The sequence below is a fragment of the Protopterus annectens genome, chromosome 8.part0 (assembly GCF_019279795.1).
Source record: "Protopterus annectens isolate FY-2018-M chromosome 8.part0, PAN1.0, whole genome shotgun sequence".
Taxonomy (NCBI): Eukaryota; Metazoa; Chordata; order Ceratodontiformes; family Protopteridae; genus Protopterus; species Protopterus annectens.
In genome coordinates, this window is record NC_056741.1 from 400,701,352 (window position 1) to 400,717,290 (window position 15,939).

Here is a 15,939-nt window from a genome sequence, read left to right on the forward strand (position 1 = left end):
CACTACCTACTCTATCAGAGTAGTAGGGCTTAGCTTTACCTTTCCTTTCTTTGTGTACATTATGATACACCTTATCAATATCATGTTCACTATACCCCCTATTAATGAAACCTGTTCTTAGCTTAGTTAACTCATTTCTATATACTTCCTCTTGACAACATAGGCGAGATGTTCTCATTGCCTGACCTCTGATTATATTAGGAAAAATCTTAGAGTTATGCATACTGTTTCTGTGTAGAAAAGATAGTCTGTAACATTGTTTCCTATGTAATTTTGTACACCATTGGTCATTTTCTCTGTATATGGTAACGTCCAGGAAGTCTACAGTTCATCGTAAACTTTAAAAAGTCACTAGTAGTATTTAGGTATGCATACAGGGACTTAAGTTGTTCACCATCACCTTTCCAAAAAATAAAAAGATCATCTACGGAACGCCTATAAAAGACTATTTGGGGATTACCTAACAGATGTTCATATTCCCAGTTAACCATAACCAGGTTTGCATATGTGTTGGCACAACTTGTGCTCATGGCAACCCCTGACAAGTGCTTATAGCATATGCCATTGAAAATAAATATTTTGTGCTCTAGTACCAATTCTAGTAACATACAGAGAAAGCCTATCTTATTATTAGAGAACTTTCCCTGCCTTGTCAACACTGATTTTACCATGCTTATCCTCTGGTCATTGGGTATACTTGTAAATAAAGACACTACGTCTAGTGTGGCCAGCATCCCCGTATCTGCTGTTCCCATTTGCTTCACTGCCCCATAAAGGTCCACTAAAAACTGTTCTGTGTCTTTCAAGACATATGCATATTCATTGAGTGCTGTCTTCAATTCCTTATCCATGTATATTGAGATAGGTTCTGTTAGCCATCCTGCCCCTGCTACTATAGGTCTAAATTTCAGGTTATATGGGTCTCTGTGTATCTTGGGGAGGCCATGAATTTGAGGTATGAGTGGATTTTCAACAGTAAAATAATTAAAAAGATCTTTACTTAATAGTTCCATACACATGCACATACAGTGTGTGTGTGTGTGTGTGTGTGTGTGTGTGTGTGTGTGTGTGTGTGTATATGCATGTATACATATATATATATATATATAGGTTTACTATCATAAATTCGAAAGTAAAAATAAATAATTTCTTTATTTTCGAATTTATGCATCGAAAATGAACATTTTCGAATAATAGTAAACTTGAAAACAAGGGTGTATTGTCGAAAATGTCACTTGTGACATTTACGGCAATACACAGCACGCCCACCCTTCCCATAATCACCTACCTACCTAACCGAACACACAGTTATGCAGGGGGGCTGTGCACCCCTGCACCCCCCCCCCCGTGGGGGGCTGTGCCCCCCACACCCCCCGACTTAATATTCCAACTCCGAGAATGCACTACAATGAGGAAAGGGATGCATTTCCCTAACCGCACTGTACCGCGATCCCATCCCATGACCGAAAGTTAGAATTGCGGATGCACAGTTCATTCGCAATGCAAACCTTCGCTCATGTCACCTGCCGTAATATGAAGTATTCGAACATCTGATGTTCGAATACTTCATAGCCGTGCAAATGCACGTCGACATAATGATAGCAAACCATCTATATCTATATCTATATATATATATATATATATATATATATATATATATATATATATATTCAGATATATATATATATACTCACACACACACACACACACACCCACACACAGTGAATATAAAAAGTTTACACACCCGTGTTAAAATGCCAGGTTTTTGTGATATAAAAAAAATGAAACCACAATAAATCATTTCAAAACTTTTCCCACTTTTAATGTGACCAATAACCTATACAATTCAACTGGAAAACAAATCTGTTAGGAGAAAAAATATAAAAAATAAAAAACATACAATATGCTGGTTGCATAAATATGCATACCCTTAAACTAATAATTTGTTGTGTGTGCACAACCTTAAACTAATACTTTGTTGAAGCACCTTTTGATTTAATTACAGCATTCAGTTTTCTTGTGAACACACCTCCCATCAATTAAAAAGACTGATTAACCCCAAATAAAGTTCAGTTGCCCTAGTAGGATTTTCCTGAGATTTATTCAGTTGCCTGCAACAGCAAAAGCCATGGTTCGCAAAGAGCTTACAAAGCATCAAAGGGATCTCATTGTTGAAAGGTATCAGTCAGGGGAAGGGTATAAAAATATTTCCACAGCGTTGGATATACCATGGAACACAGTGAAGCCAGTCATCAAAAAGTGGAGAAAATATGGGATATGGGACAACAGTGATGTTGCAAAGAACTGGACATCCCTCCAAAACTGAAGAAAAGACAAGATGAAAACTGGTCTGGGAGGCTACCAAGAGACCTACAGCAACACTGAAGGAGCTGCAGGAATTTTGTAAATACTGGTTGTGCACTACATGTGACAACAATCTCCCATATTCTCCACATGTCTGGACTATGAGGTAGGGTTGCAAGACGTAAGCCTTTTGTTACACAGAAAAACATCCAGGTCCAAATAAAATTTGCAAAACAATACATCAAGTCTCCCAAAAGCATGTGAGAAAATGTGTTATGGTCTGATGAGACCAAGGTTGAGCTTTTTGTCTACAATTCCAAAAGGTATGTTTGGCGCAAAAACAACACTTCACATCACAAAAAGAACACCATCCTCATGGTGAAGCATGGTAGTGGCAGTATCATGCTTTGGGGTTGCTTTTCTTCAGCTAAAACAGGGGATTTAGTCATGGTGGAGGGAATTATGAACAGTTCTAAATACCAGTCACTTTTGGCCCAAAACCTTTAGGCGTCTGCTAGAAAGCTGAAGATAAAAAGGAATTTCACCTTTTAACACGACAATGACAGCAAGCATTCATCCAAATAAACAAAAGAATGGCTTCAACAAAAGAAAACTAAAGTTTTGGAATGGCCCAGCCAGAGCCCAGACCTAAATCCAATAGAAAATCTGCGGGGTGACCTGAAGGGGGCTGTGCACAAGAGATGCCCTCGCAATCTGACAGATTTGGAGTGCTTTTGCAAGGAAGTGTGGGCAAATATTGCCAAGTCAAGATATGCCATGCTGATAGACCCCTACCCAAGAAGCCTGACTGCTGTAATTAAAGCAAAAGGTGATTCAACAAAGTATTAGTTTAAAGGTGTGCACACTTATGCAACCAGCGTTTTGTATGTTTTTTATTTTTTATATTTTTTCCCCTAACAGATGTGTTTGTTTTTCAATTGAATTGTACAAGTTAATGATCACATTAAAGATGGAAAAGTTTTGAAATTATTTATTGAGTTTTCATTTTCTTATATCACAAAACCTGGTATTTTAACAGGGGTGTGTAAATTTTTATGTGTGTGTGTGTGTGTACATATATATATATATATATATATATATATACACACACACACACACACACACACACACACACGTGTGTATATATATATTTACAGCTGACAACAAAGTCACTAATAATGAGTCAATGTCACTGATAACTATATACATATTCATTTTCTTTCTCTGACATGTTGTGCACTGTCTTAACATTACTGTTTGCCATCTGATGAAACAGTAGTAGTTGAGGCTCCTTCCAGTGATTTAACAGTTGCCTGTTTTGCCTGTCGCAAAAATTTGTCAGTGAAAGGTGTTGAATAGCAATGTTGGTCTTCATGGTATTTGTTGGTCTTGGCAATCAGTATCGACTGCAAGAGGCCATTCTGTGTCAAATTGTCATCGAGCAGCTTGAAAATGTTCTCACCTGTTGCACTTTCACTGCAAACCGGCACGGACAGAAGTGATGTAACTATCAAGCCATTTGAATGTGCATGTCTTACAACAACTGGAAATAACTTGTTGGCTCCATAGTCATTACTATCATCAGTCGCTATGCTGAAAGAAGAAGACTTAATCGTCTTAACTACTGCATCTGCACTGTCATCTGCCATGAAGTTTATCAGATTTGTCGCCTTGGTATGAGCACAGCCAAATTTCTCAGCGATTTTAGAATCAGGACACATTTGCCTCAATAATGGTCCAAAATGGTCAGCAAAGGATACCGCCAAATTGTGCTCTACTATTGCTGAAGCCAGTAGAGCCTCTGCTCTTATCACCTGGAGGTCATCATTTCCGTAATATGAAGTAACTGACTTGGTTTCGCCTCTTAATTTCGCTGATGTCATGTGCTTGATGGTTGCCATGTGTTGCTTGATATCATTTTGACCGCCGTGGCCAATAGATATGTCAATAGAGCATATGGTGTAGAAAGCGTGCTCGTCACTGACTTTGTAATGAAACTAAAGATTTTACCATACTCATCTTTATATTTCTGCATCCATTTCTAACACTTTTTATAAATTTTATCACTATTTGTTGCCATATTTACTAAATGGTAAACATTTCAACCGCGCAAGTGAAGTCTCGTGCACCACGCGATTTGAATAAAAGTGACATGCACATTCAAATGGCTTGATAGTTACATCACTTCTGTCCGTGCCAGTTTGCAGTGAAAGTGCAACAGGTGAGAACATTTTCAAGCTGCTCGATGACAATATGACACGGAATGGCCTTATTTGTTGCCATATTTACTAAATGGTAAACATTTCAACCGCGCAAGTGAAGTCTCGTGCACCACATGATTTGAATAAAAGTGACTATAGACTGGAAACGGGAGTTTACTGCTAGCAACCGGGAGGCCGTATTTTAGGTCTAAAAACGGGAGCCTCCCGGCAGATACGGGAGGGTTGGCATATCTACAGAAACACCTGGAATCCTCAACGTCTCACGTGAGCTGTCACTACTGCCATACACTTGGTGAACACCCTGGGGGCTGTGGTGAGACCAAAGGGCAGAGCACAAACTGGTAATGACTGGCTCCCAGCCAGAAACGTAGATGACTCCTCGACGCCCTGTCCATTTTTATGTGGTAGTAAGCGTATTGGAGGTCTATTGAGCACATCCAAGTGTCTTTCCCTAGTAATGGGAGTATAGACTGCAGTGTCACGATCCAGAACTTGTCCTTCTTTACTGATTCATTCAATCTTCTGAGGTCCAAGAGGGTCCAAGATGGGCCTCCATTCCCCTGTACGTTTTGGCACTAAAAAGAATCTGGAGTAAGTTCCGGATCCTATTTGGCCTGCTTGGATAGTCTGGATGACTCTTTTTGCCAGCAACATGTTTACCTCCACAGTTGCCTGATCCCTGTGATTGGGTGGAACATCCGGGATCCTCTTTGGAACATAAGGTAGCAGAGAAAAGGGTATGACATAACCTCTGGTAATAATTCTTTGTACCCATTTGTCTTGAGTGATACTTAGCCAGGCTTCTGGATACAAAGAAATGCAACCCCCGACTGGCTCCAGAGACGCACAGTCGGGCCCCATATCAGGAGCGCTGGTAAGGCCGGCCCAGAAACTAATCGCGGCCACCCTGGTTTTGCGGTCTGCCTCTAAGGTAATGTTTACCATTTCCTCCTCCTTCTCTGCCTCTGAAGGAGGCGTCACTCTGTGCATCTCGAAAAAACCTCTGGGACTTCTTGAACCACATTTTACCACATCTCTGACCCTTAGGGTATGGTCTAGAGGGGAAAGTAAAATGTACTCCTAAGGCAGAGAGTGCTTTTCCTTCTTGCTCACACCAGGTGAATGTGTCCTTTACCTTGGGTCCAAACAATGAAGAACCGTTGAAGGGGGCGTTGTTAAAAGTAGACTTGAATGGTTCCACAAAATTACACAAAAGCATCCAGGAATGACGTCTTAGGGAAATTCCTGAACCCGCTGCTCTACTGGCTCCATCGGCTGCATATGGGATAAGCCTCATGGACGAGTTGACAATAGAGTTCAAGTTGAACAACTGGGCAGACATCTTGTCAGGGACTCCCTCAGTGCATGTACCTTGTAGAGAATCTCCTAACTCCTTAAGGAGATCTCTCTGAAGCCTCGTGAAGTGTGTAAGGTAGTTCAATGATCTAAGAGTAAATGCCACTGATGAGAAGATACGCTTCCCATATATATCCATCGTTCAAGACTATTCGGCGGATGAACAGAAGAAGTAGTTTCCGCTAGCTCCTTCTTAGTGGCCGCCGCCACCACCATGACCTCTACGGGAACACCTTTAGACAAAAATTCTTTTTTTCCTGGGCGCAGAAAGAAACTTATTTGATCTCCTGGGAACAGGCTCCATGGCATCAGGAGTATCCCACACCTTCCGACTAACGAGCTCCATCAGTTCGTCGAAAGGTGAAGACACCCAAGAGGCTGAGGTTTGAGACCCAAAAGCCTTCTGACTCCTCATCAGAAGGGGTGACACTGGGCCAGCCGCACCTCTGCTTAAGGATTTCCAGGATGTCCACGAAGGAGACATCATCAGAGGATGCCTTGGGGGGACCCTTCTGACTCCTCGAGGTCAGTGTCCAAGGTAAGAGACTCTTCCTGGAAGTCTACATGCTTCCTCTTGCATGTTCTCTTCCGTGGGGGCTCCTCAGAAAGATATTCTGGGGAGGTCTTGGAAGAATGGGGGCCAGAAGCCGGTGGCTCCTGAGGCTGCGGGTCTCTACTGTCCAGGCAGGGAGTAGGTGCTGAGACAGCAGTAGGTGCCCTAGGGGGGAGAGTGTCGGTACCACTGGTAAGAGCTGATGATTGGGACAGCACACTCCTCATCATCTCGAATGCTGACCTCTCTGGCTCCGAAGACTTTCTCAGCTCTGAGGAGACCGAGGATGCCATCGGTTCCAGAGCCACTGGCTCTGAGATAGATGTAGGGTCCGAGCTCACCCTCGCCGACGAGCCAAGAGGAAGGCTCAGAACCAAAGAGGTTCGGTTCCACGCGTCCCTGTCGGAGCCCAATGGGGAGCTTTGGCTCCTAGACATCACGGACGGCACCGAGAGTGTCGGAGTGGAACTCAGCTCCGAAACAACCTCAGGGGGAGCTGGAACCGAGGGTTCCACCAACGGTACCGAACACTCCGGCTCCGAAAGACCAGCATGGCACGGAGGAGGATTCACCGAAGGGGGGATGGGCTCAAGTGGCCCCAGAACTGACTGGGTCGGAGTCAACAACAATTTCGGTGAGGCACATGACTTCAGAAGTCTCAGCACTACCCTCTCCAGATCTTCTTCCGATAAACTCCTGGAAGCCTTGGAGGACAGAGTAGGAGAATGGGATCTCTGCAATATGGGTGGCCTTAATGTAGGGGAGACCGGTAAGGGATCCGTAGACCGGCTCCATTGAATACTCTCAGTTTTCGGCTCCAAACAACTTGGTGCCAACCCTGTAACCACAGTAGTAGAACTTTCAATCGGCTCCGAACTCAGTGGGGCTGATGATGAAGCAATTTTGTCAGACTTAGTAATTTTAAGAGCCGGCTCCGAGACACCAGCCAGTGCTGTGGAGGGCCTCTTAGAGGATATGGATTTTTCCTTTTTAGATCCCTGAGATCTAGCAGAGGAGGAAGAGCTAGCCAGATCTTCCTTGAAGGAAGGCTTTAGGAGACCTTTTAGTATGAGCTTATTTTTTCTTTCCTGCAACACCCTAGCACTAAAAGAGTGGCAAAATAAGCAAGTTTCCTGTAAGTGGATGGCCCCAAGGCAGTAAATGCAGTTACTGTGGCCATCCGTTAAAGACATCTTCTGTGAGCATTTAACGCATTTTTTAAAACCAGATGGCTTATGGTGTTGACTTCCTTCAACATGTCACAGAAGACTGGACGGACTCACACACACACACACACACACACACACACACACACACACACACACACACACACACACACACACAAAGGAAGAAAGTGGGAGGACTAGGTCCTCTAACTTAAACTGGCCTAGCCCCAAAGGAAACGCTAAATAGACACCACGAGGAATAGGTCCTCTAACTTAAACGGGCCTAGCCCAGGTAGAGAAGAAAAAGAAAACTAGGTCCTCTAACTAAAATGGACCTAGGGGGTACAGAAAATGCTAGGGAGCCTCGCACAGACACTAGAATGAGGGTACAAGTCTAATTTGTGGAAAACACAAAGAATGAAGGTCAACAGAACCTCGTTCTGTCTGCAACACTAATAACAGTAATATCAACAAACAGAAAGCTCCGCAAGTAAGTTATTGCTTATAATATATGAGAGAGCACACAAGCCTAAACTAAGCGCAAAAGGCACCTACAACTACTAATATCAAAGTATGAAAACAGGACTTTAGAGGTTTTATATATATATAAAACAACCAAGTGAAACTGCACACAGGATACCAAAGTATTATAAGGCCAACGGCCAACTGTACTCAAAAAATTGCACACAAAGGCACTCTAATAGATACCAACTACAAACGCTACACTAACTATAGCTATAAAATGCTATCTAACACTATCAAAATGTGAAAATAGAAGATTTATCCAATTTTAGAATAAAAAGTGTAAGACTTAGTCACCGCCAAGAAGAAGGACATCCAAACTCGTCGATACAGCAAACGAGATCTGGGGATTGTACTGGTGCACCATGGAATACCTACCTAGCCACGAGCCAACTAGAAGACTTCGAGCTTGTAAATAGGCTGAGTCGGAGCCGAGGATCGGCTCCGATCCCATCAGTAAGAATGAAGGCGAGATAGGACTACAGAACATCACAAGGTTATGTCAGTTATTGTCAAAGGTAGTTTACAAAAACCTTGCATATTATTAGACAGGCTAATTGAGAAATGACTGAAATGAGGGCAGTGATACTGCAGATCAGATCACCATTCAATGTTGGACTAGCTAATAAAGGTCGGGTGTGGCATTACTGGGTAAATAATGTTGTGATTTTTATCTCTGATCATAATAAAAAAGCTGACTTTATGGAGCAAGCTTCAAATGTTTTAGATAGCACCTCTAACGGTGGACATTACTTGGATACTCAATAGGTTTATTTGGAAGTTTAGGAACAAGCATGTTGCAAAGTATTGTTGTGATAACAGTAATAATTATTTTAAGTGCATTAGTCTACTTGCATTATTCTACTTATGCAAAATGGTTGTAATGCTCATGATGGCAGTAATTAAAGAATGAGTATCTTTGATAGCAATGAACAAAACTTATTGCACTAAAAATATGCTGAAAAGACTACTACAGTGTTGAAGCCTATTATATTCAGTTGAGTAAAATCAGTATTTAAATATGCTATTTTAAATGTTCTAATGAAACTTAACAAATGTCACTATAAGAAAAACAGAAGACCAGAAGTGCGGTTAAAGATTAAATGCTTTCGATCAGACACAGAACTTTATCAGAAGATAATTTCTTTCCTTATGCAAGGATGAAATAGGTTTTAAATGCATAAAGAATATGAACTGTGCATCATATACAAACTTTATACTTTTGCAGGGTAATTTCTTTTTATGCATAAAGGAAATATTTGATTAAAATGAACAGATAAATATGCAGGCTATATCTGGCTCTGCATTCTTTAAAATGCCAAAATGTCACCGTTTCCATTATACAAAGAAATCCATACTAGAAGATTTTCTGCTCAGCTTTTATTGAAGTATTTTATCACAAAGCACTTGCCCTGTCTAGAATCTGTTTCAAAGTCTTGCTCCTTTTGGTTGCTAGGATAAGCTCTGACATCCCAATAAAGAATAAAGCAGGTTATCAGATGGATGGAAGAAAGATAAAATTATACTACTTTTTGAATAAATAAAGCAAACAAACTTACAGAATGCCAACTTCCTTCAGCTCATTTCTCTCCTTTGTGAATTCTGTTCTCATACTTATGGCTAATTCTTTACAACCGATAAAAAGGGCAGTACATAATGTAAAATAAGTGCTAGGCAATACAGCTGATGACAATGCCCTTGATTAGCTAGTTAAAGGAATGGTAAAAAATCCCATGTGGACAGGGTCTACACTCTTAAATGATGCTTTATGTATGCCACACAGGAATATTTCCATGCAGAACCTGACATTAAATTACTGATGCTGAACAGAGGAACATTCCCCATACAACAACAGCATAGCCCAACTATTTGGCTATTTTTCTCAACATTAAACAAGAAAACTGGGCGGTGCAGTGGTACAGCGGTTAACATTGTCTCATCACAGCAAGAGGTTCTCCAGTTCGATTCTTGGCTGGGGTGCCTTCTGTGCAGTGTCTGCATGTCCTACCTGCATTCATGTGGGTTTCCTCCAGGTACTCCGGTTTCCTCCCACATTTCAAAAGACATGCATCTGGAGCATTTCTCCCTGGGCTTCTGCTGAAAATAGGCTCTGTCCTAGTCAGACTTTCCCAGTCAACAAATGTTAAAAACATAAATACATTAAATACTTTTAGGTGTTGGAAAGAAGAATCCCTATATCCATGTTTATTTATTTTCATTTGTTAACCAGGGAGGAGGACTGGTCCAAGAACTCATTTCAGTAACATAGGGGCCAAAAGCCAAGACAATACACAACAGTAACAAGGAATAAACATGTCTTAACACTGCTGACTGAAAATAGGATTCAGAGGGAAAGTCAACAGCAAATAAATACATTTCTATTAGTTACATCTACGGCTGGGATTCAGAGTCACTTTAATTAGTGGGCAAAGCTGCTCTGCAAACTAGGCAATGCTACCCTTATTCATACAGTTCCTCACAGCTCAGCAGCACAGTCCTTCTCTTCCGAACAGTGTGAGGCGAAACACCACATGCAAATGCAACAGTAGAGTTTTCTGGAATATGCTGATGGATTTTATTAGCACCCCACTGCATTGCTCTTTAGGGAACAAAAGCCACTACAGAGATTCACAGACATCTGTACTAAGAGTTGTAGCTATCTGGTCCCTGATCTGGCACCCCTTCAACTTTAAGCTGAAGACAAAAGGTCCCCTTGTACTTGAGGACAAAATGAAAAAAGGTCACTTCTTTTTTTGTAACAAACTAATGCACTAAATCACCATAGACAGCCAAAGCACTTTGACAAATGCATAACTACCACTGAAAAACTGAATGTCAGCAATGAAGATCACTGCCCTCTTTGTCCCCACTCTAGCTGCGCCTCTGTCTGCACTAGGCGATTTCTGCACAGAGCACTGCATAAAATGCACAAGTGTATGTGGCACTTTATTTACATAAACGTATGCATTGCAGTGGGAATAATCTGCACAGGGTGAAGCAGAAGAGCTTCACCATGCTAAGACTCATACTTCTCAACTGCCTCTAATTTTCATGGATGTCCCAGATTTTGATTCAAATTTAAGTCTGTCCCTCTTAACCCTCCTAAAACTGGAGACTTTGGGAGAAAGGGTGGTGAATTGTACTTAATAAACAATGACAATAATTAGAGTTACAGACTTCCTTTACTTCAGAAACTGCATATTAATTCACATTCTTTTATTCTGTTAATAGCTCAAGTTAATGTTTTTCTTTCGGCTTTTCCCGGTTAGGGGTCGCCAATGATTGGCAGTAGACTTTTAAGGTGCCGAGGTGCCAGCTCAACACCCAGCCTTCAACAAAGACATGCCCATTCACACATGTCTTTTGAACGCCACTCGACAGCGGAGGACACGCAGACTCCACACAGAAGGTGCTCCAGCCGAGAAGTGAGGCAACAACGCTACAGCTGCACCACCATGGCTTTAATATCTCAAGTTAATAGTACTAACATTTTAAAAGTGTCCCTGATTGGTTAAGAGCTATGCTCAGAATGCCAAGTAAGTAGTGCAGTGAATATGAGTGTGCGCCCAAAAGTCAGACAGACTATACAAGTGTGTGTCCATTTATGTGTGTGTGCCTGTGTCATTGTGTGCATGTGAAAATGTCTGAACGTCTGTGTAGGGTGCTTCACTGTGTGTCTGTGTGCTCTCAGCTACTGGATAAGGGAGGCTGATTAGAGCATGGCTGCTTTCAAAAGCCATCCTGCTCTAATTACCTGGGGTAAGTATAGGATGCAAATTGTGTGTGGGGGAGGTCTATATGAATGTGTGTAATTGGCAGGGTGCTCAACTGAGCAATTGCTCAAACTGCTTCACTGAGCAATTCACAATCATAAACTTTTAAATGCTGTCACCACTCAATGGCACAGTCAACATCTCATTAAATTGGCAGATGGCATAACACCTATGTATGCTTACTGAGAAATAAAACAATAAAAACCCCTTCTCTTAAGAACACAAAGTGAAATCCAGCTCCAAGAAGTAATAGTAGTACATTAACTTTAAGCATAAAGATAAATGCAAACAATGAAGTAGAACTAAAAGAAAACCAACACTGAACGACATAACATCATACCCATTCATCTTAAAAGTATGCAGGATGACCCTAATTCATTGCAGTATGCTAAAATCCAATATTAGTCAAATCTTCACAGGAGAATGCTGCAGGAGTATGCATTATTATTTAACTAGGTCGATACCTTGATAAAATCTACGAGTGTGTTGTAGATATGAGCTCCTTTAGGAAGGAAGAAGCAGCTCCCAGGACTCAACTCATGAAAGAAGAACAATTCTTGCTCCTAAAAAAAAAAGAAAGAAAAAAGATGACGAAAAGAAAATGAAATATTTTTCACCTGCAGAAATGTTGCTAAGGTACTGCATTTCAAATATATCAGACTTTGCAGCTGAAGTACTCTGCAGAAAGGAAGTAACAAGAGACGAGCAGAGGAAACAAAGCGCAAATACTCCAAAGCGGTATGTTAGCACAAGGAAATCCAAACAGCAACTGCCAAAACTACTAGATTACATAATGTTCTGCCACAGACATGTTACTGCACTCTCACTACCAAGTCAAACATATGACTCACTGAAATAACAGAAAAATGACAATAGCCAACTGCTACATGGGCAGTGGGATAAATGATGAAGGGCAGCAGGGCAGATACCCAGTACTACAGAAATCAAACATCAAGGGAAGAGGATCAGTAAAAGTGGGTAATATTCCACTCTGAGAAATACAGGGTAGTCTGCCCTACAGTATATACATACTTCTCAAAGTACAGTACAGAACGATGGGGACCTTAGCTAGGGAGGAAACTCCACAAGAAATTTATACCAAACTTTGGATCCACTCTTCTATGCTTTTCCATAAGTAGCCTTGCAAATTTCTTGGAGGGGTGTGCTTAGATGATGACACTCTGCAGACTGCATCTCTGGTAAATGACGCCTCAACACCAACTTCACTTTAAGTCTTCAAATCCATAACTCATCTTAACTTTAAGTTTTAATGGTATGTCTTCTTAAAAATTAAACATTTCTGCACCAGGTGTTGTGACAGACTATGCCCCCCCCCACACACACATACATATACCTTCCTAACTTATATAAACACGCTCCAGGTCACAAAACATAAGAGAAGGGGAAGAAAGACCATGAAAAAGTAATCAATGCACTAAGTTGCAGCTTGATGGGTTTTTGCAGTTATCAGAGTTTCCGATGATACCACTATATGTCTGCTTAGTTGCATTTCACAATAGTACAACAATAATCAAGAAATTGTTCTTAATGATGCTGATCTAAAAGGGGCACACTATATCCAACAAAAAGCAAAGGAAATTTTCAAGAATTAATTCCTGTATGACTGGTCTTCTCTGGAAAGTCACTTACTAATACGCTGAAATCACAGCAATGCAGTCTTGCTCTCTGCTTGTGAGGATTGGTTTATAAGAAAATCAATGAAGATGAACAACCTAAGACATACATTACAAGCAATCTTAGGAAGGAACTAATCCCAACACTACATTATTCCTCCTGTGGAACACCACGCAGATGAACAAACAGGGCTTGCAAAAAGGGGTCTATATTGAAACATCGAACGGTGAAAACAACAAACAATGTTTCATCTACACATTTTCAGCGAAAGCTGAAAATGTCGAAACCACAGAACAGCGATTTCAAAAACGTTAAACACTTCCAAACACATACCCTAACCCTAACTGTACCCCCCCCAAAAACAGTAAGCAACTAACTACACATATGCACGTAACCCAACCATACATCTAACAGGGAAAAAAAAACAGTAAACATTTTAAAACATATTCACTTACCTTAACCCGCGCCCTAACCCTAAGGTCGGTAACTCTCGCACATTTACATAAACAGTTCCAAACACATACAAACTTACCTTAACCCTAATTCTACCCCCCCAAAACAAAAGTAAACAGCTGAAAACACATACAGACATAACACATACAGACATAACTCAACCATACATCTATCACAAAATAAAAAACAGTAAACACTTTCATACATATGCACTTATCTTAACCTGCACCCTAACCCTAAGGTCAGTAACTGTTGCACATTCATGCTCGGGAGCTATACCGGACAATGGCCCACACTACACTGCAGAACACGGCAAAGAAATGAAGCGGTCAAGCGACTTCTTTCCCAGGGAAAGAATTTGCTTAACAGCCACTTCGCTGTTTTGCCTGTTCGCTCTATATGTGTCAACGAAAACGCATTCGACAAAATGCGTTTTCGTTGTTCTAATAGGAACCCACAAAAAGTACTGTACGAATGCTTTTTGGCACATCAAATTATGACGATAGACAAGAAAGCATAATATAATCCACCCAAATACATTACAACCCCAAATATAGTTAAACTACATTTGAGACAGCTAAAAGACTTGATCCCCCATGGTTTATTTTGCTAATACCAGTTTTCAAAAAAACAATGTAAACAAATTTAATGCAGTTATTTTCTATTAAGTGCAAGACTGCTGTTTATATCATTTCATAGGTAGGTACTAGGCTTTCAGCCCAAGGGCCTAAGTAAGCCTAGCCAACAAGGTTCCCTGGCTTACGCCACCCAAGAAAGTTAATTTCCTGTGCCCCTGTCGAGCAGAGCCACAGAAGTGATCCCTGGGGTGTATTTCCTATTTCCCATCCACTCATCAGGATTTTTCTTGAAGTGTGCTAAGGAGGAACTTTGCTTGATACAGATGGGTAGCTTGTTCCAGAGTATAGGAAGTCTCTGGGACAGGAATCTATCCGTCCAGCATGTCCTGTTTATTGTGATGACAAGGTTTAGGTCCCTAGAGTGTGTAGCTCGGAGGGATTGGGATTTCCTTAGGAGCAGCATGTCCAACAGCTCTGGGTTTAACATAGCTTTATATGTTAAGCAGAGATCTCCTCGGAGTAAGCGATATGCTACAGAGTAAAGCTGGAGTTTTTTGAGACGGTCAGTGTAGGGCATCATTTTGAGGCCAGTAATCTTCTTTGTGAGGTACTTCTGTGGCCTTTCCAGCTGCTGCAGATGTCTTGTGAGGTACATTCCAAAAGGGGCATTGTACTCTATAATGGGTCTAATGAATACCAAGAAGAGGGGAACAATGACCTCTTTTTTCCTGGATGAGAACTCTTTTGAAATGAGGTGTGCCACATAGAAGGATTTCCCGACTACTGTGACGATGTGATTATCAAAGGAGAGACTACTGTCCACCTGGGTACCAAGGTCTCATCACACATTCGGCGTTAAGTAGACTACCGGTTATGTGGTAGTTCATGGGTACAGAGTTTTTACCAAAGGGGATGACAATGTACTTTTTGGCACTGAGCTTGAGGCCATGCCTCTGACACCAGGTATCTGTCTCAGTGAGGCCCTTCTGTAGGATGTCCACATCATTTGGGGACTCGACTATGGCTCCTAGTTTACAGTCATCTGTGAACTTCATTAGCCAGAGTCCTTCTGTGTTAGCCTGTACTTCAGAGAAGTAGATACCAAACAGGAGAGGTCCCAAGACTGAACCCTGTGGTACTCCACTTGTCACTGGTTTGAAGTCAGATTTGGAGTCTGTAACTTTTACAGTGTGGGTTCTGTCAGTGAGCCAGTTGGCAACCCATCTTGTAACATACGGATTTATACCTAGTTTAGTGAGTTTAGCTATAATTCCAGAATGGGGGATAGTGCTGAAAGCCTTGGCAAGGTTAATTTATTTTAGTTTATTTTTGTTTACCGGGAGGGTCCGACTGGACACAGGTCCATTTTCAACGGAG

General features: G+C 41.3%; 1 protein-coding gene across 1 annotated transcript in view; it reads right to left on the reverse strand.

The window, feature by feature from the left end:
• The window catches only part of TARS2 (threonyl-tRNA synthetase 2, mitochondrial), a gene marked incomplete in the record, with an annotated part of 833,318 nt that overhangs the window by 457,155 nt on the left and 360,224 nt on the right, over positions 1 to 15,939 (reverse strand). The window contains 1 exon segment of the mRNA XM_044079202.1: positions 12,361 to 12,459. Coding sequence (XP_043935137.1) covers positions 12,361 to 12,459 — 99 coding nt within the window.